The 22591-nt window shown below is 51.3% G+C and overlaps 1 protein-coding gene and 2 non-coding genes across 3 annotated transcripts; all 3 read right to left on the bottom strand.

The window, feature by feature from the left end:
* Nucleotides 1-4895: 4895 nt before the first annotated feature.
* On the bottom strand, nt 4896-11079 carry HOXD4 (homeobox D4). The gene is made up of 2 exons (XM_077956603.1): nt 8868-11079; nt 4896-8326 (listed from the first exon to the last, which is right to left on the bottom strand). Exons 1-2 carry the CDS (start codon nt 9298-9300, stop codon nt 7992-7994), a joined length of 768 nt encoding a protein of 255 aa, XP_077812729.1. The 5' UTR covers nt 9301-11079; the 3' UTR covers nt 4896-7991.
* Nucleotides 10514-10623, bottom strand: MIR10B (microRNA mir-10b). Its single transcript, NR_032370.1, has one exon. It is a non-coding gene; the product is annotated as a microRNA mir-10b (primary transcript).
* Nucleotides 10969-11018, bottom strand: MIR7164 (microRNA mir-7164). The gene has a single exon (NR_128336.1). It is a non-coding gene; the product is annotated as a microRNA mir-7164 (primary transcript).
* Nucleotides 11080-22591: the final 11512 nt, after the last annotated feature.

Here is a 22591-nt window from a genome sequence, read left to right as displayed (position 1 = left end):
CAGACAGCACTGTCCCAACCCTGGTCTTGCGCGCTCGCAGACACAGCCATATACTCGAGCACACGGAATTCCCGGTAGAACGGAACCAGGCTGAGGTTCAACTACCAATAAACGCAGGAGGAACGAGTCCGCAGTCCCCGAGCTGGCTTCGCCTGCGCTGCGCGCCCATCGGTCCACCCGCCCGCCCGCCCGCCCGCCGGTCCGCTCCCGGGCCCAGAGAGGCAGCCACCCGCGCCCCCACCCACTCCTGGGTTTCTGCCCAGCCCTCCCAGGCCCCCCAGAGCTTGGGATTTGTTTTGCTTGCGGAACGTGGTCGTTTCTGGATTTGGAGAGAGCCCCGGAAACCCCCTCGGAGTCGGGAAATACAGACGCTGCCTTCAAATGCAAGCATATTTGTTCACGTGACCCCAAGGGAAGATTGTACTGATTGAGGCTGAAACTTTCACGCCACCCAGCCTCGGAGCGCAGCCAGGCCTGGGGGCTGGAAGGAAGGGCGCAGGAGGCTTGGGACCTGGGCCCCATTCCTAGGGCAGACGCAGATGGGTGTGGGGCGGAAGGAAAGAACTCATTCTCGCAGCTCAGGGTGACTCAGTCCTGGCCTGGCCGCCCTCAGTGGGTTGGGGGCGTTGAGAGTCTCTCCCCACAACGACCTCTGACCCTGGCTGGGCCTTCTGCCAGACTGGCCCGGGAGTTGGAAATTTTAGAAGCTTCCTCTCTTAGAAGCGTCTCTGCAGACGGCCGTGGAGCAGCAGAGGCTGAGGGTACCCCCAGCTTCCCGGGCCCGCGGAGTACTCCGCAGCCGCATGCACCCTGGCAAGGCGGCCTCCCCGCAGCCGAGGTCGACGCCGAAGGCCTGCTCTCCTCCTCCCAGGGCGAGGACCCGCTCCGGCCCTAAGGTGGAAACCGCGGCTCTCAGCACTGGCCAGTCACCTCAGAAAACCCTGCCACCACCACCACTCCGTGGCTCGTTCTGCGGACTCAGCAGCCGAGGCACCGCCACTTCTGAGACAGAAAAGGCGCGTAGCAGGCGGCCCGGACCCAAAGCGACCTCCCCTCTCTGATCCCTGAGCACCCCAACCTGGTCCTTCGAGGCCTGGAGCCGCCTAGGCGCTGAGCCACTGCCCGCCGTGATCTGTGCGACTCCAGATCTGGGCAGGACCCGCAGATCCCATAGGCCCAGCGATCACCAAGCCGCGACTTCCCGCTTCCTGCGGCGCCTCCAGGAAGGCGAGGAGGACAGCGGAATGAGTCCTGGCTGGGCTAACCTGGGGGACAATGAAACTTATATTTTAGAAATATTAAATCAAGACAGATTCCCACCACTCTCCGAGTGGCTGATGGGAACAGTTGTGAATGTGGGAAAAAGAATTAAGCGTGCCAGAGCCAGCAGCGGACCTCCTGGCCTGTAATGAGCGCCCAAGACCCTCCCCCAGCCGGACCCGCACTCGGGAATCCAGCACCACGGGGAACTCTCCACCCTATCCCTGAAGTCTTGGTTTCGTTGCCAGCTCTGCTCAGCGGCATCAGGCACAGTGAAATGCTCTGTTGCTGATTGCAGGGTCTGAGACCGGTGAAAGCGCAGCCATAGACGAGCCCGGGAGGAGTGGGTAAGGTCCACCGCATCCCCACTCTAGAGGCGCAGGAATGTCCCGGAGGCCCGAGCCCCCAGAACCTTCCACGAGCCCATCCTTTTGTTCACCTGGCCGGGCCTGGCCAGAGGCCCACTCGGGGCGTCTCTCGAAGCCGGATCGTGGGTGACCCCAGCCCACCCCCACCCCGAGGACCCCGCCCCCAGTCTCTTGCCAGAGGCCAAGCCGACGGTCAGCAGCAAGTGTTAATACCCAGTCAAAGAGGGGGGCTACTTTGCGGGAATTTGTCTCCAGGAAAGGATCTAAGCCTTCTTCAATCGGAGCATATGTTCATAGAGCAATAAACCGGAAAGATTTACAGTCCTCGCCCGGCCCCCAACAGTCTCGCACCCTTTCAGGAATTACTTACGATGATTTATCACACCAACCTGGGCAATTGTCACACTGATAAAATAGCCCGGGCCGGTGCCCGCCAAGCCGGGGCCTTGGGAGCCTGTTGGCTGCCGGGCTTCCAGCAGGGCTGGGGAAGCTTTTTGTGGGTTCCTCCCTGGGCCTACAAGGGGATATCTAGGTGGGTTGGAGTGAATGAGGGTGGGAGAGGAGACGATTCTCATTGAGAAAAATGCAAGCATCTCAGAGAAAGCACCCGGAATCTGCGCCCGAGTCACTCGCAAAGCACATAAACATTTGTCATCTTTGAATAATTGAATTAATGTGTTATTGTTTGAATGTATAATTCATAACGGGGGAAACTTTGTTTCTGTCCTGACGGGGAAATATACACACACCAAAAAAGAAATGAAAACACACACACACACATACACACAATCCCAAAACAACCACCACGCGCAGCCAGCCCCTGCTCGCTGAAATGATTCTGAAAGCCAATGGAGGCATCTCACAGCAACAAGAGGGAAGGAGGCAAATGAAGAGGCGCCCGGGTCGGAGCTGCAAGCTGAAAGAAAAGAATGCCCGCTGCTGCCCCAGTCCAGGTCCCTGGCAAGCTGGGGGTGGGGTGGGACGGAGCGGCGTGGCTCTTAGGACACCCAATTTTCTTGCAGTGCCGGTGAAAAAAGGCAGAAACGGGAGCGAACAGAGAAACAGCCTTCTGCAGCCCGCCCTGGCCTCTCCCCCATCATCCTTTCCCCAGGCTTCCAGTCGCCCCGGGGTCTCCCAATCGGGCTGCAGGGACTTTTCCTCGCGTTTATTTTAGCTCTTCCAAAATAGAAACAAAAAATACAAACACAAAAACAAAGGGGAAAGAAGAGGAAACTCGCTGGGGTTACAGAGGCAGCAGAGCTTGGGTGGGGAGAGAGGAGCCGGGGAGAAGCAACTCGGAAATCATTATCTGTTGGTTAAAATCTGCCTGGGGTAAAATTTCAACTCGATTTTATAGCCTTCTATTATGACGCAAAGAAAAATTTACGACCCTCGCTTGAAAAGAGGGCCAGGGCCTTTTCTCACCGGTTTAAGAATAGGCGGCAGATGCCGTGACAGCGACCATTGTTCCCGGTAGACACAGGCGACCGGGCAACCTCAGCCCGCGTGCGCCAGGCGCGTCCCCCAGCCGGGCCGGTTTTTCACAACTCCTGTTGTCTTGGAGCAGCCCGCTTGCACTTCGCGCCTCACCCCTCGCCCCCTGGCACCCTAGCACCTCGCGCACACACCCACTCCCTGTTTCTGTCTCTGTCTCTCCCTCTCTCACACACACAAGCAAGCGCGCGGACGCACGCACACTCACACACACACTCGGCCGCTCTCAGTAATTTTTCATAAGTGCAAAGCTTTGCTGAACCAAAGGTCACCATCCAAGCCACTAACAACTTCTCGCCGGCGCGCAGTTCCAAATCAGGAAGCAAAGGGAACTATTTGTCAGCGGCCGTGACAGCTAAGTTCATTAAGGATTTAAATCTGATGAAATAAAAGTTGCCAAAATATTTACCTGCTGCCGCGCTCCCGCGCCCGCCAGGGGCCGGGGGTGGAGGGCCGGGGGCACCGCGCGGCCCCCCTGGGCGGGTGATATTCTTGGGATCCCTGCACTTTCCAAGTCGGAGAGAGCCCTTTGCGTGGCAGATTAATGACGACTCCTTGTTTCTTAAGAGACGTGCTGAATTAATTATTTCGCCAATCACGTGGTCGGGACTTGTAGAAATCTATTCTTATCATCTTCCTCGCACTTAGAAAATTCTCCGGGTTATGAAAGGCCCTCCCCCGGCTGCCAGCGAGCCCCGGCCGCCCAACCCGGCGCGGGGGGCAGGGAGGGCTCCCCAACATGGCGGGCAGGCGGGCGGGAAGCGCCGTCTGCCGAGGGTCCCGATTTACTGTACTGTATACTCAGCGGGCTGTACTATGGACGCGCTTCCTCCTCATCCCTGCCTGCGATTCAATACACACAGCGGTATTGATGTATTGGTGGGCACGGGAGGAGCCATTAACCAGAAGACGGGCAGAGGACAATCATAAAATGTGTCTGAATATTTAAAACTTCTGCCTGTGCACTTATAAATACACATGTCCACGCGTCTGGGGCGAGCCCTTCCATGTATTAAGGACACATGTCTGATTTTATGCATTCTGCTCATTTCCTGTCTGGAACAAGCACCCCATCTATTTTGGGACTCCTGTCTTGGCCCCTTCTTCAAGGCGAGGCCAAGATGTGAAGAAGCCCTTGCGGCAAATGTAGTGCAGGGCAGTTTTTATAGTGGGGAGTGTTTATTGTTGCCCGAGGGATGGAGGGGGCACGGGAGAAGGAGGGACAGGTGCAGGAGCTGAGCGGCACCGGAAAAGTAGAAGCCCAAGAGTGGAGGCCGGGGGTCAGGTCAGAGCAGCCACCCAGGAGCCTCAGGTTGGCCCAGAACCCAGCGCACTCTCCCTGCATTGGGGATGGAGGACCAGTAAGGTGTCTCATCCACCACTTCACAAAGACTTCCTCTAAGGGCTTCCAGACCAAAAGAGGCTGGGGGCTGGCCCGGGCCCAGCAGAATGCCAATCTAGATCCCCTTATTAACCTGGGCAGTTATTTTTCTTCAAAAAATTAACACCCAACACTCTGTACCCTGAATTCAACCCCAGACTTCCCAATGCTCACAAAATATGGGGGCCAATTGGGAGTATGTGTATATGAGGGAGGGGGTACTAATAGAATTGCTAAGCCTTACATGGTTTAACCTTCACACTTTAGGCACCCCCCAAAAAATGGTGCCTAATTTATTGCAGAAAATAATAAATTGTTTATGTTAAGTGTTAGCTTTTAGAAGACTTAACAAAGAATGAATGCTTCTGTTAAGGCACCAAACAGTAGGGAGATTTTGCTACACTTTTTATTATTTTAAATATAGATCAATGAATTACATCAAAACTACAAGCAACAATTAGTATAAATAATACTTTAATCAGTGGCAGCAAAACATTGGTCAATTCTATTAAAAAAGCATCTTGTGTGAACAGACATCATAGGCTGACTGACAATGTCATCTCCCAACAAAAGGCTGCGATGGACAAAGTGAGATGGGAGTCAGAGGAGCAACGTCCTCAGCAAACACTTCACTCTCCCCCTCCCCCAGTCAGGACCCCAACACGGTTTTTGTTTTTGTTTTTAAAACACCAACACAAACACTTCTGGCTCATATTTAAAGGAACAAACTGGAAACAAATAATAGCAAATGGGCACTGGAGGCTTTCCACACCTAATTTTCTCCAAAGCACGTTCTCAGATGGAAACCCATATCCTTCCCTGCCCTAAGTGGTTGCCGGGTCCTACCCCTTCCATGGCCCACTCCTGTGGGCCCAAATGGATGCTGGGGTCCGGCTGGGACCTCAGGGTTGGGGGCTGCACTCTGGGCCATCCAGGCTCCATTAACATTTCAAAAGAATCCCTTGAAGCTGAGAAGGAGAGCTGAGACTTATAAACAAAGAAGTTGTTTCTCTGATTAAGTTACTTTCCAAAGTAGTGGGGCTATGTTTCAGAAGGAGCTTGGGTTTTCCTTATGAAAACATGTTTCTTGGCTTTCCTCTGGGGCAGGGATGAAGTCAGTTAAACCGTTGTGGCATTTGGTATGAAGCTGGGGGTGAGCAACCTGAACTTCTGAGGTGGGGGAAAATCTATATAACAAATCTCTATTATATATATGTAGTTGGATGTTGTGAAAATATATACCTTTTTCCGCTTCCCAAGGAGAAGGTTCAATGTATACACAGATTTGAGTTTTAGGAAAGCAGCTTAGCAACTTTCCAATTTGCCTAAGGATAGCGGCTCCTTTCAAATGGTACATCCAAAGACTGCTCTCCATGTTAGAGAGGAAAAAAGAAGAGAAGGGTAGTTAGAGTCCAAAAGGTTAAGGGTTTAGAGGTCAGTCCTCCCGGCTGAAATACAGCTAATCGAATAGAAAATTTGTCCTCTGGATGAACCTGATTCTGTAATTTACCCGAACTTCAGTAAAATACCTTTTCAGCTTCTCAACGTGAGGGCGTCAGAAAAAAAGATGTCTTGACTATGTATGAACTCTGTGCTTTTTGTCATAGAAACAATGATGTGAATAATGCAGGAATATCCATCTTTAATATCCCGACGTGGTGATATTCAAGTATTGCCATGTGCAAGTCTGAGAGCCAGGCTCACCCCAAGGAGGAACAAAGAGCAGTCCCCAGGGTCTAATACAAAAGACCAAGGCTTGGAAGACACTTTAGAGAAGCAGAATTTCAGCCTAGAGACTGCAGCGAATACCTGCCCTCAGCTCTCAGGAGACACAGCCAAAGAACACGCCTACAGAGAAACTCTTTTTTCCCTCCCACTTACATATATTTTTAAAATTACCACAGAAACCCTCTAAAGTGTTTTTGAAGTACTGAAAAAAATACCCCCTTCTGGATTTTAAAATTAAGTTTTAAGCTTATCCTTTCTCCCTTTCCCACCTTGGTCACTTTTTGATAGCTACAACATTTTTTGGAGCCTGAGGCCTTGGGAAGACTGGTTTCATCTCAGTATATGAACTCTGGTCATTAATTTTGACTTTTTCCTCCTTATGCTTGAGGGTCAGCATTTTAGAAAAATGAACTAAAGGACATCTCCCCTGTTGAGAGTGATTCCTTAAAAAACCACTATTCTCAAGGCAGAGATGAGTGCTTGAAAACTTTTATACTTTTACAAATTCTGCTTCTAATTAATGAGCTGAGGAAAACTTCCTTAGATTTGGTTTTTTAAAAAATTAAAACTTCAGGGGGAAAAAACCTCTAAGGCTAACTTTTGTGGACTTCTAGATTCAATTAGGGTTTTGTTTTTGTTTTTCCTTCTTAAAGCAAGAGTTCCTCACCTTCCCACTTTCTCCCCACCGCACAGCCCCTCCCCTACACAGGCCATACACTAATTCCTGTAAAACATTGCTATATGGGGGTATTTAGGGCATTTGGAATCCAGTTGGAACAGAAAATTCAGTCATTATCTAACCACCCAGTGCATAGAGGTTTTGTTTTCTTTCCCCAGAAGGAAAATGTTGGACCATTTGTTGCTTTTTTTCCCTTTCCTTTAATCACCCAGAACTGGTTGTAAGCACAGTGCTGAAAAAAACATGTGGAAATATATTTTCAAGAACACAACTTTGAGTGAATCCTTTGCTTCCTTCTGGAAGGGTTAAGGGCCCCCCCACACACACACATTTCCAGAGAGTGGGGAGGGGTGGAGTTCAGAAGTAAGTGCACATATCTCTGATTCTGCTCCCTGAAGTTCAGCCCCTTTCACCTTTTTAAGATTTTTGGCATGAAGGTGTCAGTTATTTCTGTACCACATTTCCCAACAAATAAATATTTAAGCAAATATCTAAACATAAAATAACCCGTTTTTACTTCCTTCTTAGACCCTTTTCTTTGGACATGGGGCCACTGGGAGCAAAATATATATATTTTTAATCACACGAAATTCCATAGACAACCCAGAAAGTTCAGAAATCCTGACCCAGCTCTCTGGCTTATACTGAAAGCACCTAGCACAGGGGTGGCCAACCTTCTGCCTCAACTCCCCCACATTATTAGGCCACAAAGCTCCCTGGAGGGGTGGAGTGGGGGAGAATGTCCAAATTCACACTGGGATACAGCATCCATCCTTCATTTGCAAATTCAAAATCCAAGAGCGGTGATTTTCATGAGTTTAATGACTCGCCAATATTTTATGTTCTCAGTAGCTCCTGCCATATAATATACTTAGAGACAGAATCCCGCCCCCCCCCAATCCGGCTCTAGGGAGGGGGCTGCCCTCGGGAAGGATGCTAACCTAGTCCGAGGGCTGCCTGCTTGTCCCAGGTCCACCCCACAGTACCTTAGAGCCCAGCGAGGTGACAGCAGGCCCGGCCTGCCCCCGCAGCTTCGGCTCAGCCTGGTGCGCAGGGAGAGATGGGCCCAGGGTCCCCACTTCTATAAGGTCGTCAGGTCCGTGTGGTGGTCTTTGGCCATCGGCTGTAAATGCTGGCCGGGGGTGACTGAGGAGGAGCAAGATGAGGAGGAAGATGAGGACGATGACCTGCCTTTGGTGTTGGGCAGCTTATGATCTTTTTTCCACTTCATCCTCCGGTTCTGGAACCAGATCTTGATCTGGCGCTCCGACAGACACAGGGTATGAGCGATTTCAATCCGACGGCGCCTTGTCAGATACCTGTTAAAATGAAATTCTTTTTCCAGTTCTAGGACTTGCTGCCGGGTGTAGGCCGTCCGGGACCGCTTGGGTTCCCCACCGGTGTAGTTGGGGTTCACTGCGAGACAAAACAGACAGGACAGGCAGGTCAGAGCCTGGCCACTAGTTAGGCCCCTCGCCTGCGCGGCTCACTTCCTGGCGCGCCCCGAGGCCCGCGGCCCTCCCCGCGCTCCCAAGCTCGCTTGCTTCCTCCCTCCCGCCCTCTCCCCGGCGCACACGCTCACTCCCACCCACCTCCTCAAACACACCCACATACCCCAGGCTTGCGGGATCCCCAGATGTGCTCCTCCTTAAGGCCCACCACCAGGTCCGGAACCCTCAAGCATTTTGGAAATCCCCCGCTCCTCCACAGCCTTCCCCCTGCTCTGAAAATGGAGTCCTCCCCCACCCCACCCCCATCCCCACCCCCTTTTGCGCCCACAGCCGAGCAGCCAGCCACATGGTCCTGACCTGCTCCCTCAGCTATAAAAATTTATGGGGAGAGTAATTGTGGCGCCCACGGAAGCTACACACGCCCCCACCTACACGCAACCCCTTCCAGGGGACCCAGGCCAACGGGCTGGGATGTAGATAGAGAGGTTCCTGGATCCGAGCCTTACCCGAATTCACGTGCACCTTCTTCATCCAGGGGTAGACCACAGCCGGCTGCTTGAGTGCTGTCCCGGGGGGCGGCTGCTTGGGGTCGGACTGACTGCAGGCCCGGGCGCCAGGCAGGGGCGCCGGCGGAGGCGCCGGGGGCGCTGGGCAAGGCTCTCCCGGGGCGGCGTAGTGACCGCCGGGGCCGTTTGGCTCTTGTCCGTGACTCCGCGCAGGCAGCGCTGAGCCAGGCCCGGGGCCGCCGCCTCCGAAAGGCTGCTCACTGAAGTCGGGCCGTGGGTAGAGCCCCGGGGGCTGGAAGTCTGCGCCCTGTGCACCGCCGCCGTAGTAGTCGGCGCCCTGGTCGCCTAGGTAGCCGCCCTGCAAATACTCCTCGCACGGAGGGAACTTGGGGTCCACATACTTGGAGTTCACCATATACGAACTCATGACCATTAATTTCAGAAGGTAGAAAATACTAATTTTTCTCGTGTTGTCTTTTTTTCTCCCTCCATAGGGCCCTCCTACTTGCTGTCAACTGAATAAAGTTGGGCAGCCATGTGACCAGGCCAGCCAATGGCGAGGGAGCAAGTTTATCACCGGGTTGGTGAGCATCTCATAATTTTCACAAATTTAACTAAATAACATACATAGAATCAAATAGCTAGCTGTAGCACATTTGAGAGCCCTGCCAGATATTAATGTAGTTCCAGTCCCCAGCACCCCATTCCCCTCAGGTAATCCCAGCTTTGTCTGCCACTGATTTTGCCAACCTTCCGTACCCCTTCCACTCACCCCCAGCTGAATGCAACCCCCCCACCACCTACACCAAGTAGGCACAGCTCAAGGAAGAATGAATCCTCCTATTGGGGTACAGAGCAATAAAAGGTGGGTGGGCGAAGTCGCCTTTGAGTTGGGCAGAGTGCCCCAGGCAGGGAGGGTTCCTGCCTGCCTGCCCTGCCTGCAGCCGGCGGGAGCCGGGACTCTGCCATACAAAGGCCGCCGTCCTGGCTTTGTTTTCATCAGGGTCACCCAAAAGTTACCAGAATCTGGCCAGCTTGAATCAAATTAGGCAATGAGTAACCGCCATCCTTTCTACCAGTGCCCAGGCCCAGGGGTTCCCAGCCAAAGCTGGGCCCTGCCAAAATAGCAGGGGGCCCTCGCTGCCCTTGCCCATGTAGCTGGGGGTGGGCTGGGATGGTGGCAAGGGCACCCCCACCTTGCCAAATTGCACGCTAGAGCTCCCCACTGGGCTTCTTCGAAGCTTGCTTTCTTCCCACAGGAGGGCCCCAAATACAAGCAAGCCCCTATTTGGGTACCTTTGCACCTCATGTTCCTGGAGGGCAGAGCTGGGACTGGGCAAGCTGGCCTTGCACCTCACTCCCTAGTACCCCAAAACCTAGCCCTTTGGCCCTGCATCCATGCAACCAATTAGGCTTGCTTTTCTCTTTTCTTTTCTTTTCTTTCTCTTTCTCTTTCAGTCTTTTCAGCACCCAGAGGATCCTCTGTTTAAAGGTGAGGAGCTTCCGGAGAGGAAAAGGCTGCTCTATGTCACTAGGCGCAGCTGATCCTCCTGGAGTCCAAGGTAATAAAACAGAGGAGGCTGACCAGCGCCGGCTGCTTCTAGTCTCCACTTCGCACTTCGGTCTCTGGCTATTCCGAAGAAACATGAAGTTTTTGCATCGACCATATATTCCCCTAGAATCGAATCTGTGACTATATGGATACCACACAAATTCGGTTCTACAGGGTATATATAGACAACGTTACAACCTCTGGTCCCACCCAGAGTGAGGTACCTAGGCTGCTGCCGGCCCTAGCCTCTGCCTCTGAGCCACCACCGTTGGACGCAGCCACCCGTACTTTCTGAAACAGTTCAGGTAGCCTGATGGGCTTGGCGACAATTTGAAGCAATGAGTTTCCTCATTCTTTGGCCAGGGTCAGGGTTACCAAGAACGGGATCAACCAGAATATTCTTCTTAAGAAAGAAAAAAAGAAAGAAAGAAAGAAAAATAATCCATCCCAAGGATAGCAGCTTTATTAACCCCCTCCCCCAGGATCCAAATACCGCCCCCCTCCTTATCAAGTGGTATTTTCCAGAAAAGAACAAATGTCCTTGGCGGCAGAAGAAAAAGAAGCGACAGGGGAATGTCCTCTGTCCACTCCTTTTCCTACTGCCTGACCAAGCCAGGTTGTCTGCCAAAGCTACTTCTCCAAGAAGTCGCACATTTACCTTCATGGGTCCTGATCCGGGCTGGCCTCTCCGTTCCGCTGCTGGCTGCTGCTGCAGACCCCGAGGCAGGCGCTGCTCACAGGCACCGAGCCGCCTTGGGCTGAGGCCGGCGCGCTAATGGTGAAGGGCAGGGCGAGGGGTCATTCGAAATCATTTACAAACATACCACAAACTTTCATTATTTTTGCTTTGCCGACAGCAGCACACAAGAGTACAAAAGTTCACAAATTTCACCCGCCCCAGCGCCTCGGCCCTGTGCAGTGCTTGCTCCTCAGTTCAGGGCATGGAGAGCGCAGACTCACTCAGAGCCTGGATGGATTTCAGGGGAACAGGGATGCCCTGGCTCGAATGGGGCTTTTGGTTGCCTAACTGTAGGCTGAAGGTGTTAGTTTTTTGTTTTTTACTGTCTTGATTGCCCTTCCTACCTCCAACATAATTCAAAAATTAGTTTCAAGCCTGGGCCTGGGCCTGGTGGGGTGGGGCAGGGATACTTCCCCTTCAAGCCTGGCACTACATCCCCCCATCCTTTGCTTCCACCACTTTACCTATTTCGTAGGGATTTTGGGGGTGCCGGTTCTAACAAGGGCTATAAGGCTGCAGAATCTGTTTATCCCGGGAGAGTCCCCCCAGTTTCCCTGAATGCCAAGGACTCCCAAGTATCCATCTTCCTGGGACACTGGGCCTAGGCTCTATCCAGACAAATTGAGGGAGCCTGCTGAGCCGGCTGGGGACTGGGGTGAATGTACACATTTTCATATTTGTTAGACGCTGTGACCTGCATTTCACCTTATTGCTCGACTTGTTCAGACAGGTCAAAGCCAACGAGTTATTGATGAACAAAAGCGTTAAATATTCACCTCCCGCTCAACTGCCCATACTAATGCTTTTGATCTCTCGGGCTTTTTGTGCTGTGTTCAGCTACAGGACGCCGAATGTGGGTTTGCTAGCGAGCAGGTTCTGCAGAGATAAGCACCCAGAGCCAGTGGAGGGGAGGAGAGAAGCAAGACCAGGAGGTCCCCAGGACACCAGATTTTCCAGACTGGAGCCCAGAGCCCCTTTCACTTGAGCCAGCCTGGTGTATAGGGGTAACTGCTCTTCTAGGGTGTGTACAGCCTACGAAGGGTCGACTAGACTGCCCAGTCCAGCGGGGCCAAAAAACCTGTCCCTGAGTCCAGCCGTAGCTTTTCCAACCATGAAGGAGGGAGCCCGGTTCCTGCAGCCCTCGCATATTCCAACTCTCATTAAAATAAAATCACCTCCGTTTTGCAGTGAGGGAGGGGCCACAGTTCTTTCTGTGACTCTCCCTCCAATACCATTGTCTTAATGAGATGGTCCTCCAGGAGGCTTCACAGGCCTAATCAGAAATGTACCTGTCTTTCGCGGCACAGGCAGCTCAGAAAGATCCAAACATCCAAGCCAAGGACCCCACGAGTCTCTGGCGCCACCCCTCCGCACCCACCCCACTCCACCGTCCTATGCCTCCTTGCAGCACCAGCGCCTCTGGGGCAGAAATTCTCCAGCTGCAGTTACAGAGAAGCAGAGGTGAAAAGAAGGTCCGTATCCCTCCTTGCTGAGCCAGTGTCCCAAGCCCAGGGCCCACACCGCTGCAAACAGAACGGGGGAGGGGCGGGGAAGGAATGTCCACGTAAAGCTCAGAAGCGGGTAGCTCAACACACCCATGCCATAGAGGATTGAGTTTTTGTTTTCAGTGAATTTTTTTAAAAACAGAAGGTTGGCCAGGCTAGAACAGGTTAAGAAGGGTTGGGCTGCGGAGGGGATTGCATTGCCTTGGTGTTTACTGCGTTGGTTTGATGCCGCTAATAAGACGGGCTGCTAATTAGCAAGCTCTTAACAGAAGCGAGCGCCTTGGCGGAGCTGCACCTGTGCAGAGCAGGGAAAGGCCGCGAAGGTCCAGGAAGGCTCAAGGAGACAAGGGCGAGACCCCGCGGACCGTTGCCTCAGGCAGGTGTCTGTGAACCAGGCCCCAGAAGAGCTTTCCAGGACCTCGATTTAGCGCCTCCACCTCCCGAAGCGGACTGACCTCGCAGAGCGAGGCCGGGGATGGAGGGTGGGGTGGGGGTGGGGTGGTGGAGGCAGGGCCTTTCTTCCAAATCCGCCCACTCCACTGGCTCGGCCCTTAGCCCACCACTTCCCCGCGATCAGTACCGCCTCTTCGCGATTCGGAAGAAGCGGGAAGGTACTTACAGCGGCGCTCTCTCATGGTCCTGAACCTGTTGCAATGAAAACGGGGATCACTTAACTTCCACAGGATAATAAAGCAGAAACATAACACACAGAAAAATGACAAGGCCCAGATACCCCACCAATACCCAGACCTCCCTGCTTCAGGTCCCCGCCCCCGGGAACTGCGCAAAGTTCTCCGCGGAGCCGAAGACCGCAGTCGCTCAAGAGGAGAGCCGCGTCTCCATCGCCTCCCCCACTCCACGCACCCTTGGGCAAAACCTCACTGGTTACTTGGTCCGAGTCAGGTCGCCCGTAACAGGGTTTTCCCAGTGGGAAAACGAGAAGCGAAGAGAAAATGGGCCTTTGTGTATTTCCTTCCTCGCAATCGGGCTGGGTTGGTGCAGGTACTCTGGGGAGGGGTAGCCGCTCCATCTGCCCCTCACCCCAGCTTCCTATCTCTCCCACCCTGGGAGCAATTCAGCCTCCCATTCCAGCTTCAGGTTGGTTTCAAATTCCTCAGCCCCAACCAGTGCCCCCCAAACCTGTCTTCTCCTCCTCAAAGAAGAATCAGGCATGGCTGGGACTTGCCACTTCTATTTCAATTCAAAACAAAGAGCAATTTCCAGGGGGAAAAATGAGGACCCAAATGATAACCAAGGAGGAGGAAAATCAATGAGTTTAAAGGTGAATGGTAATGCTTTAGATTGTTATCCAGCTCTTAGGGTGTGACATCAATTTTTCAGGATTGCTGCTGAGAGCCCAGAAGACAATCTTAATATGCAGTGGTCCTCCCAGAGGCTGGTGTCCAGTTTCAAGTTTTCAGTCTTTCCTGATATTATTATAGGAAGGCAATATCAGAAATCTCAGGGACAAAGCATCTTCACCCTCATCCTCTCTTTCTTTCCCCACCCAGAATACCACTGTTTTATTCCACTTCTGAAGGAGATGCTCTTATGGGGAGGAGAGGGGCAATAAGTCCTTCTTGTGAGGTGAGAGCCCTCAATTCCTAACTGTCCCTATCCAGAAGGGAGGGCATAGGACATCGAGATGCTTATTCTATTTGTTAATTTAGGTTTAGGCTAAAATTAGAATTAACTTCGGTGAGACTTATCCCCATCCTAGGCAGAAAAGTCAGGAATAGAGAAATCTCCCACCTCTGAAGTTGTTGTGGAAAAAGTAATAAGTGACTTACTGTTTTTCTTTCCTAGTGGGCAGGGGAGCTGGGAGTAGAACTGTCTCCTTCTTAGCCCGGCGCTGGCTGGAGCCTCTCACGTTCCTATTGCTGCTCCAGGAACCCAGCATCTGCACTTGTATGCTCTTAACCTAATTTATGGTGGGAATTATATTTTGGCTTGTCAACTCTCAAGCCATAAAACAAAGTTTATTGGAATCACGTGCTCGTAAATAGCCACTCAGGTCCCATCTCTACAGAACCATAAATAATCTTTGACTTTAAACTTTTATTCACTAAATAAAGGTTTGCTGCAACTGTTTCCTCAGATTTAAATAGTTCCAAATATCCAAGATGCAAGGGAGGTCATATTCATATCAATACCCCAGACTTTTCAAATAGCATCTTTTCAGAGAAACTGTTTAAGTTGGGAGATACTGTTATTTGGATAAGGCTGGTTGGTGGGCATGTCTTATGATTCTTTGGCTGCATTCACTGTGAGTACCATTAACCCCTTTATTTCAATAATTTTCTAGCTCTAGATGTGATAGAAAGGTCAAAAGCCACTTCTTATTTGCTTATGACAGAAGTTGGAAGTTATTTGAGATTTTGTTCAAGTTTCAATAGAGAAAGGGTGGTTAGGGAGAGGCTCGGTGGGTTTGGGGGTGGGAGTGGCAGTTGGAATTAACACTTGGCTCCCTCGGTATTGTTGTGGATGGGCTTGGAGAAAGTCAAAGGTAGCCACATGCCTAGAGGTTTCTATAATTTGCTTAGATCTGAAAGGGAAGCCTTTGCAAGTGACCAAACTGCTTAAAACAGCAAGACTTGGGGTTTGGTAAAGTGAGAAAGTGGAGAATAGCCTCATTAGAATCTTTGGCAACTAAAACTCCAAAGAAGTAAAACAATAAAACAATAAAACAGCCCTGGTGTGAAGGAGAAAGGGTGTGAGGAAGCAAATGAGACTCTCAAACCTAGGAAGTCAGATGTCCCCACTCCCATAGTGTCTCCAAGCACAGGGATTAAGGCTCAGGAGCTCTGGGGTCTCAAAACTGGGTGGGAGTTTTAGGAGGCCTACCTCCACACCCACACTGCTGCCCCCACCAGGGAGAGAGCCTAAGAGAGGAAGAGGGAGTAGTACACTGCCGCTGTCCTGCTGAGAAAGCCAAGGAAACAGCTTGGGCCTGAAGCCGCTCTCTAGGAGAATGTGGCATTCTCTGCTTGGGAGAGGCTGGGGTGGGGATAAGAGAGAGGGAAAGATGCCCTCAGCTCCCACCAAGGAGCATAAATAAAAAGAGAACTGACCCCCTAGCACCCTTCAATAGCCCACCAGAGTTGCCACCAAACAGTGTAAAAACATGTGTGGTTTTGACTATTCTGATGAAAATAATGGATGTTCTGTGGAGATTTGTAGAGCACACACACATATGATTTCTAAATCAAATTCAGTTGCAACTGTTCCCATCAGAAAGGCCCATGAAACCCATAAAAGAGATCCCTTCATGCAAAGATCTCTTTGCATCCCAATTTCCACCCATTCTACATGCATTTCCAAACCCATTTCCTGATTTGACTGTCATTAGCTAGAAAGCAGGGGGTTATTAGCCTGGATTGTAAGGCATCCATTTCTCCTTTTTCTGTTTCATTAGCCATGTAGAAAGATATTTTTCTTTTATGGTTGATGGCATCTGTTTTTAAAAATGGATAAACTCTTCAAAACATAGTTTCTGATTCTGGTTAGCACCAGATGAGCAGCTGTAAAATAATAATAATAATAATAGTTTGAGGGGTTGAGAAGAGCTATCTTTATTTGCCTCTAACCCCAGCACTTTGGGAGACTGAGGCAGGCAGATCACAAGGTCAGGAGTTTGAGACCAGCCAGACCAACATTGTGAAACCCCATCTCTACTAAAAATACAAAAATTAGCTGGGCGTGGTGGTGCACCTGAAATCCCAGCTACTCAGGAGGCTGAGGCAGGAGAATCGCTTGAACCCAGGAGGCAGATGTTGCAGTAAGCCAAGATCGCACCACTGCACTCCAGCTTGGGCAACAGAGCTAGATTCTGTCAGGAGAGAAGGACGGAAGGAAGGAAGGAAGGAAGGAAGGAAGGAAGGAAGGAAGGAAGGAAGGAAGGAAGGAAGGAAGGAAGGAAGGAAGGAAGGAAGGGAGGGAGGGAGGGAGGGAGGGAGGGACGGACGGAGGGAGGGAGGGAAACGAAGGAAGGAAGGAAGGAGAGAGAGAAAGAAAGAAAGAAAGAAAGAAAGAAGAAAAGAAAGAAAGAAAGAAGAAAAGAAAGAAAGAAGGAAGGAAGAGGGGAGGGGAGGGAAGGAGAGGGGAGGGGAGGGGAGGGGAGGGAAGGACAGAGGAGACCACAGTACATATTAGTTTCCAGGCAATTGTGATGAGCTTTTTATGAGAATGGGGTAAGGAGAAGACAAGATTGAGGAGAAACAGTGTTTGAAACAGTGATGGGTACCTAGCCAGGGCTCGGTAGACATTCTTTGAACAAATGGTGATGAAGCCTGGTGACTGAAACATGCCTGCAACCTTTACTGTGGCCTACACAAAAAGACAAAATTACACAGCCTACTCTGTATATTTAGACAATAACAGAAAAGTAGCTGTGAGTAAAGAAAAGGAGAGACGAAAGGAATATATTGAGGCAGACATCATTTATGTCTTATGATCTTAGGAAAGCGAGGCAAAGTGATTTAAGAGAAAGTGTCCACCTTCCCATAATCTTCTCTTGTCTTCTCCTCCCCCTCTTCCTTTTCTCCTCCCCTCCTCCTGGTCTTTTGTAGTTGAAAGAAAGAGTGGAATGGAGAGAGAATCTGAGTGGTGGGAAAAGCAGAGCTAGCGTGTGCCAGTTTGTTGGGGAGTTTCCCAAGAGCTTGCAATGGCTGTGGTGATAATGGAAGAGGCAGTGGGGAAGGACAAGTTGAGCCTTCTTAAAAATCTGGAAGGAATTAATTTATAGGTAATGTGGGACTGTGGGTACTGTCCTTCCCCATGTGGCTAAAAAGAGCCTAGCAAGCTCCCATGAGATAGGGCACCTTGTAGGGCTCCTCCAACACCTGGGAGTCAAAGTAGCTCGCAGGAAGGAGGAGAGAGTGAAGGGGTCCCGGGAGGGAGCAGCTCTATTCCAAAAGTAATGAAAGTCACCCCTCTGCCCACCCTAAGGGCCCCTGCTAGGTGGCTCCAGGAAAGAATAGTCTCATTTTGGCTCTTAAGAGGCCTTTTGCCTGAAGAGGGTGGAGCTTTCCTCTTAAACTCAATGTTTGTACAACCAGAAGAGATAGGTGGGGCTTTGAATACGCTCCCTGGCCACCTGCATGTGGAGAAAGAAGACTGCCCAGGGCTGGTATTTAAGGACATAGTCTGGGGGTATAGCCAGAGAAGGATTGAACAGGGAGTCCTAAGCATGAGAGAAATGTAACTCTAAATTCCTGGCGCTATACTCTATCACCAAAACAGAAACATTTCTCTCCCTGCCCACCTCCCCCCGCCCTAGTGGAGTCACTCATTGGAGCTCTGGCTTGAGGACCCAGGGAGGCAGAGGTGACCCCACACAAAAAGGCCAATAGTGAGAGAAGAGACCAAAACAAAAGGGGAGGGGGCTTGGGGCAAGATGTCTGAGAGCAGGGAGGCAAGAAATAAGGTTCCAGTGGTCCCAAGAAGGGCAGAAGAGGCTGAGGTGGCCATCTAAGTACTAGGAGAACCAAGATTTGTTTGAACAGGAGGTGCTGCCCTAGGCTGTAGGCAGAACACTGCCTGACAAGCTTGGTAGCAGAAGAAACTGTATGTCTTGAGAGAAAAATCTGACCCAGGAGGACTTCCTGGTTAAACCAAGCAAAGCAGCTTGGCCAAGAGCTACTAAGGCTCTTATGAAAAAAGTCTGTAGACAGAAGTCATGGACCCAGAACTAAGGGTGAGGACTTAACCCTCAATTCTCCACTGACTCTTCCAATTCTTTGAAATTCCATACATCTTTTATGAAGAATTATAAAAATACCCTTTCTGGCTACAGCCCCTACACATGTTGGGGGGAGAGGCTCAGCTGCTGCCCTGGAGCCCAGATCCTGGGGCACAAGCAGTTGAAGGGGTGAGGAGGGTTGGGGGAAGTGGAGGTGGGGCTCCTCAGCTTCCTTGGCTGTTTTTGGTCTTTTGCTTTCCTACCCTGCCCTAGATTTTAAGAGACAAGGAGGGTCCTTGCCCTGGGGCTATAGGAGAACAGGAGGAACAACCAGCCCAGTGGGTGTGACTGACAGGACAGGGCGGTGATGGAGACAGTGATTGCAGGAGCTGGATAAACGGGCCTGCTCTCAGGAAAGACCTGAAGCCATCTGTGGGAGTGGAAGATGTGTCTGTGTGAGTGTGAGGCCTCCCCTACCTGACACCTGCCCACTGAGGAGTTAGGGCCACTTTCTGCCTGGTGTAATGCTGATACATTTAGGTGCCAGACATTCAGACCCAGTGGGCCAGGACTATGTGGCCCATAACAGCAATAGGTTAGGTCCCAGAACTATGTTCTCCTGAGTCTGCTACTTCCTGTGTGTTCAAACCTGTCTTGTCCTCCATAGAATTTAAAAATTTGGTGAGTGAACCAGGGGTCTTTTGCTCTAAAGGTCTAGGCCTGATTACTCAGTAAGAGGGGGATAATAAGAAACATGTATGTATTGAATACTTGGTATGTGGCAAAACACTGGTTTAAGTACTTAACCAGTGAGTTAAAGTACGTAAAGCAGTTAGAATAGTGCCTGACATATAGTATTGCAAGTAAGTAAAAATTCTCATAGCAACCCTTGAAGGTACTCTTATCCCTCCTTTTCAAAGAAATTAACACGTCTAGAGAGTTGCAGTACTCACCTAAGGTCACACAACAGGTAAGTGGGACCATGGCAGTCTGAACCCACAACCCATTGTCTTTGAAATCTCCAAGCCAAAAGTACGGGATCCATGGCCCCTTCCCTAAAATGAAAGTACTCAGCCTATAGGGTGGCGACCTTAAAAAACACAACCCTGGATGGAAGCCTAGGAGCTCTGGGGGATGCCTAGTTGTAGGGGTAGAGGGAACTTGATCTTTGGAGAACAAAGGATCATAAAAGGAGCAGGAGAGATAATTGCCCAGTGGTTCTCAACTGCCCTGGGGGGAGGATGTTTACAAAATGCAGGTCTCTGGGTACCATATCTGGATATTCTGATTCAGTAGATCTGGGATAGGACCCAGAAACCTGCATTATAAACAGGAGATTTGATGCAGGTCTCCACTGAGAATCCTTACCCTAGAGAAGGCAGTGGGGAGAGGGGGACAAAAGACTGCATTGCCAAGAGATAATGGAGGATCAGTGGGATTGGGTCAGAGCATTATTTAAGTAAGGTGTCGCTAGCTCTTGAAGCTGGTGCGAGGAGTACCCAGTGGAGCCCACAAAAGGCCTGAAATGCGCGAAGTGGTGGTAGAAGAGTGGTTGGGTGGTGTGGAGTAGACATGCGCATCTGGCTAGTTCTCTCAAGCTGCAGAGCAAATGGGATTTACCTAAGCTCTAAGAGTCTCCAGAGAGTCCCAGGACCCAGGCCCTGTTCTAAGTGAGCAAGGGCAAGGCCCATCAGCCTGTTGGAGGGGGTACTAAAGGATGTTCTTTTCAAGGCTGTCCATTCTGGGTACCAGGAATCCTGGGCAAGGTAAATGACAGGACCCGCGGCCCAGAGGGAGGGGCTGGTTGGGATCCGCGGATTGGGCCCAGCTTGCCCCACACAGGATTCAACTTGCTGCTCCCAGGAGCGCAGCACGAGGAAATCGCGCCCCCTCCGGGAGGGCGGAGAAAGCGAGGTGGCCTGCCAACCCGGAACGGCCCTAGGCTCCCAGGCCTCGGAGCTGCCTCCACTGCGGGTCTGGAGAAGGGAACCCCTGGGGGTGTGGGGCGCAGCGCCGTCGACCCTTGTTCTAGGCCCCACACACTTTGCGCGCGGAGATAGAGGGAGTCGGTGAGGGAGGAGAGGAAAGCGATCCCTCCGCTCCCGCCCTTCCCGGCCGCAGCAGCCGGCGAGACGCTTGTCCTACAGCGCCTCCTTCTGGACGAGGCGCCAGACAACCGAGCAGGCCGACCACCAGCCCCGGAAACCTGAGGCTGAGACTTCCTCCAGCGGGCGGAGGTCTCCCGGCACCAGAGGCTGGTTCTACAGTGTCCCCTGGGGCGGCTGAAAGGAGCAAGAGGGACCTGAGGCCACCTCTCATCCCCTACCCCCCACCCCAGCACAAACAACAAGCTCGTGGCCCATTAATTAAGCGAACCCAGGCGGGAAAAGCCCTTATTTGTCCGTTTGTTTATTTATTTATTTGACTACTCTTCGCCAAGCTGCTGCGCCCCAGAGCCCTCGAATGTGCTGTGCTGGCATAACAAGATCCGGGAATGATCGGGCTGAAGGATTGGCCCGAAGTTTGGCTGTTTGAACAGGCGCCAGGAGGAAAGGCCTTTTCCCAAAGCAGTAGCACCAGGCCGAAAAAAAAATCTATACCCTTCCCCGAGGGGCAAATATATGCTATATATATACTGGAAAGAAGAAAGTTTCCTTTGGCCCCTGTCTCGTATTTGCAGCCTATGTCTAGCGTACAGATTTAAATTGGGGTGATGAGTCATAATGATTGGAAATGTAGCCAAAGGTAGAACTGTTCAGCTATACAGGGAAGGCTGAGATAAAGACAAGATGAGTAGCGAGCCTTGACGGAGGGAGAATGGAAAGATCGGGTGTATCTTCCTGCTCGAGTCCACTCGTCCCCTCCCCCACAACCCGTGCTTTGCCGATTGAATCCTCGGGCCGGACAATTTAACTGCACATGCGCTGGACGCCTGGCGCGCGTGTTTGGCGGGCACTGTGGGGCCCTGAGCTGTGCCGCCGGCGTGCACCGTGCAGTACGGATGAGGCACCGCGCACCGCTTCTATGCCTGGATGCAGAGGAGCTTGGGAACCTCATCTCAAGAAGCAGGAAACATACTTTTGTTTTTCAGTAAAATCTGTATTAAAAGCTTAAGCTGTCCTTTCTGATTTGCAAGCCCTATTCCGCCGAACAAGCAGCATCTCCTCGTTGCCAATGAACACTCTGAAGGTTGTTATGTGGATCAGAAATGTCACATACAGGGCACCGCTTTCCTTGAATCGTTCTTCAAGGCGGGGAAAACCACCCTACATTCAGAGAGCACAACTTCTCCCTCATTCTGCAAAACTATCAAGTCTAAAGGACCAGTCCCTAGAAAGAGGGCATCTGTTCACGCCATTTCCGAAAACGTGACCCTAAATTGAATTTAAGTTGGAATTCTGAGTTTTTGGTGGCTTCTCCCCAGCTTCCGGTGCCCCCGTATACCCTGCCCGGCTGCCTGGCCGCCGCACTGCGGCAAGGCCGTAAATACCTCTAACAGCTGCCTGCCAGCCCAGGGTGAAATACTGTCTTTGTTCGATTTCCCTTGCCTTTCTGGTTCAGAAAACAGAACTCTGGCAAAATGTACTTGTTTGTAGAAACATCTGACGAGAAAATACGCTTTGTTTTCAGCTCTCGTGCTTGGCCACATTTATAATTTCGAGTTTCGCTCTTTCTCCTGATCCTCGCAGAGATCTCAAGCCCAGTTCATGGCCTGACCTGTCGTCACCAAGGTCAGGACATGCTACCAGCTCCCTGCTCTATGAGAGAACAGAGGTTTGGGCCAAGGACACCGGGAGTTATACTTCCGGGCTTCTCAGCTCTTAGGGTCCCAGCGTTTTAAATTTTCGTTTCATTTTTTTTGTTACGTTAACAGAAACAATGGGGTTATTTCCGGTAGTGGCAACAGCACGAACTAGTCTCCTTGAGGACTAATGGCCCGAAAGTTTTTGTGATTTGCGGATTATTTCCCTTAGATGCAATCGACCATTTCGTTCTAATAAGAATTAATGCTACCACGGGGCTTACAAAGAACCCCTCAGTCTTCCAAATCTGCCCATGACATCAACCTCTGCTGCGTAATCGGACCTGCACCCAACCCAGGTTTTTAGTCACCCAAGCGCGCTGGGCTACAGAACCCAGGGAAAAGCACTGAAGCTCTTAACATAGAGCTTGGCCATCAGGGCCACACCCCCACCCCCAGCCGGGTACCATCCAACCTAGGGACTCTTCCTGCCCCTGATCTACCCG

Source organism: Macaca mulatta, chromosome 12 (assembly GCF_049350105.2).
Source record: "Macaca mulatta isolate MMU2019108-1 chromosome 12, T2T-MMU8v2.0, whole genome shotgun sequence".
Lineage (NCBI taxonomy): Eukaryota > Metazoa > Chordata > Mammalia > Primates > Cercopithecidae > Macaca > Macaca mulatta.
This window is presented reverse-complemented; position numbering and strand designations above follow the sequence as displayed.

What these genes read in the sequence shown, in the direction of transcription:
- HOXD4 (XM_077956603.1), bottom strand. Translation starts at nt 9,300, where the DNA reads ATGGTCATGAGTTCGTATATGGTGAACTCCAAGTATGTGGACCCCAAG. An exon ending in GAAGGTGCACGTGAATTCGG is followed by an intron (nt 8,327 to 8,867) that starts GTAAGGCTCGGA and finishes TTTGTCTCGCAG; the next exon opens with TGAACCCCAACTACACCGGT.